This window comes from Nicotiana tabacum, chromosome 18 (assembly GCF_000715075.1).
Source record: "Nicotiana tabacum cultivar K326 chromosome 18, ASM71507v2, whole genome shotgun sequence".
NCBI classification, from domain to species: domain Eukaryota; kingdom Viridiplantae; phylum Streptophyta; class Magnoliopsida; order Solanales; family Solanaceae; genus Nicotiana; species Nicotiana tabacum.
Window position 1 is genome coordinate 143,674,522 of NC_134097.1, and position 2,009 is coordinate 143,676,530.

General features: G+C 35.9%; 1 protein-coding gene across 1 annotated transcript; it reads right to left on the reverse strand.

The window, feature by feature from the left end:
* Positions 1 to 238: 238 nt before the first annotated feature.
* Positions 239 to 1,517, reverse strand: LOC107822141 (uncharacterized). The gene is made up of 4 exons (XM_075236423.1): positions 1,350 to 1,517; positions 902 to 1,229; positions 739 to 806; positions 239 to 583 (listed from the first exon to the last, which is right to left on the reverse strand). Exons 1-4 carry the CDS (start codon positions 1,515 to 1,517, stop codon positions 239 to 241), a joined length of 909 nt encoding a protein of 302 aa, XP_075092524.1.
* Positions 1,518 to 2,009: the final 492 nt, after the last annotated feature.

Genomic DNA, 2,009 nt, shown 5'->3' on the forward strand with positions numbered 1-2,009 from the left:
GACTTAGAGGGTCCACTTTCTTGTGCAATAATGCACATATTGGATGAGGACATGGAATGCCACAAAGATCTCATACCCTGCAGGTACATTTCTTTAATCTCAAATTCACAATGTGTCTGTCACTACTTTCAGTCACCTCATATCCATGGTCTGCACTGCCATTAACATGACACTTCAATGTAATCCTCATGAATTGGTTGTACAACTCCATGGTTTTAGGACTGTATTCGTTTCCCTATTACATAACATCATCTTCATGTTCAGTAATCATATTCATCACCTTGATTCTAATATCCTCAAGCATCTTAATGATTGGTTTGTGCCTTGCTTGCAAAATCCATGCATTGAATGACTCAGTCAAGTTGTTGTCTACAGACTGGTTCTTGCAAACAATATCAAAGAATGCCCTACTCCAACATTTTGGTGGATACTTCAGCAAATCCTCCACAGCTTCCTTTCGAACATCATCTACTTGACCCATATTCTTTATCTGATCTTTGAAGTCCTCTTCATAAGTTGTGATGACCCCACCAAAGCAATTTTTTGAACTCACCAGAGCCCCATCTCTTACACCAATTTGTTTCTATATGTCTTACACAAAATTTAAAGTGTGACTCTGGAAGAACAGTTTGGATTGAGTCAATCAACCCCTACAAAAATCAGTAAATAACATCAGATAACAATACAAATAAACCAACAAAATAATTGAAAATAACAGTACAAATAAAGAGTACATACCCTCTGCATATCTGACATAAGTGTGATCCCTTCACCCATTTTGAGGTCTAGTGAAGCCTGTAGGTGACCTAAGAACCACTTCCAAGTAAGTTTTGTTTCTTTGTCAATAATAGCCCAAGCCAATGGATAAAAATGATTGGTAGAATCTTGACTAACAGCCGACCTTTAGCCTTCCCTTTCAAAAATGTTCCATCCAATCCAATGAAAGGTCTCAAGCCACTCTTAAACATAGACTTCATTGCCTGAAAACAAATATACATCCTTAAAAACCTCATTTTCCCTTCTTCAAGAGCATCTTTTGATAAGTTAATTATCACATCACTCCCAGGATTGGTAAGTTTCAATTCATTGGCATAGGCAACAAGCTTATTATATTCATCTATAAAACTACCTTCAAGTTTCTCCAAAATTATTTTCTTTGCCCTTTTGCACTTAGATTCACTAACATTTAAATTAAATGCAGCTTTCAAGCTTGCCCTCATCTCTCTAACCTTAATTTGGGGTTATCTTGCAAGTCTTTTTAAAAGTAATCAGCTATTGTATTTGTATCCTCTTTAATTTTCAAATGCAGGTTCACATGTGTGCACAGGCTCTAAAGTCTTGAAATTAACCTCACCCCTTGAAGAATCCTTAGATATATGGCAAACAAAGGGGCAGTCACCAACACAAATATACCTAAGCCTTATTGGGTCACTTTTAACTTGTTGCAAGTCATACCCATTTGCAAGAGAATACATGTTGATCACTTTCCTAGCTTCAGGTATATCTTTAAATGTCATTGACCTATCTTACTCTTTATAGTCAGTTAACTTATCATTGATGACCCTCCTCTTTTGTAAAAAAAAGATGCTCCAAATCATCAGAACTTAATTCAGGAGAATCAGAATCAGTAGCAGAATCATTTTCCTCACTATCATTATCACTACAATCAGTAGTAGCTTCAACTTCTACTGTGTGTGACTCACTGTGAGTGACTATATTAGGTACATCAATTTCTGGTTCACACTCTTCTACAACAAACAAATTAATAACATTACATTGTTCATTAACAAAGTCCGATAGAGTCCTAATCCCAACAATCTAATCTATTTCACAATATTTAACAGCAGGACCCTTTACTATTAATTGTTGCACCCCTATATAACCAAACTTGATATCAAATTCATCAACTAAATCAGCATAAGAGAGTAAGTCAGAGTCAAAACCTTTATTGATGTGCACATACTTCTCTTTATATATCAGGCGTGGCTTACTACTCCATTCCCCACCAT

Excerpts from the sequence above, each read along its gene's own strand:
- LOC107822141 (XM_075236423.1), bottom strand. The coding sequence starts at position 1,517 with ATGACATTTAAAGATATACCTGAAGCTAGGAAAGTGATCAACATGTAT. Across the intron at positions 1,230-1,349 it reads AGGATTCTTCAAGGGGTGAG|GTTAGAGAGATGAGGGCAAG; the intron begins GTTAATTTCAAG and ends CCCCAAATTAAG. Across the intron at positions 584-738 it reads TTATGTCAGATATGCAGAGG|AAACAAATTGGTGTAAGAGA; the intron begins GTATGTACTCTT and ends TAAGACATATAG.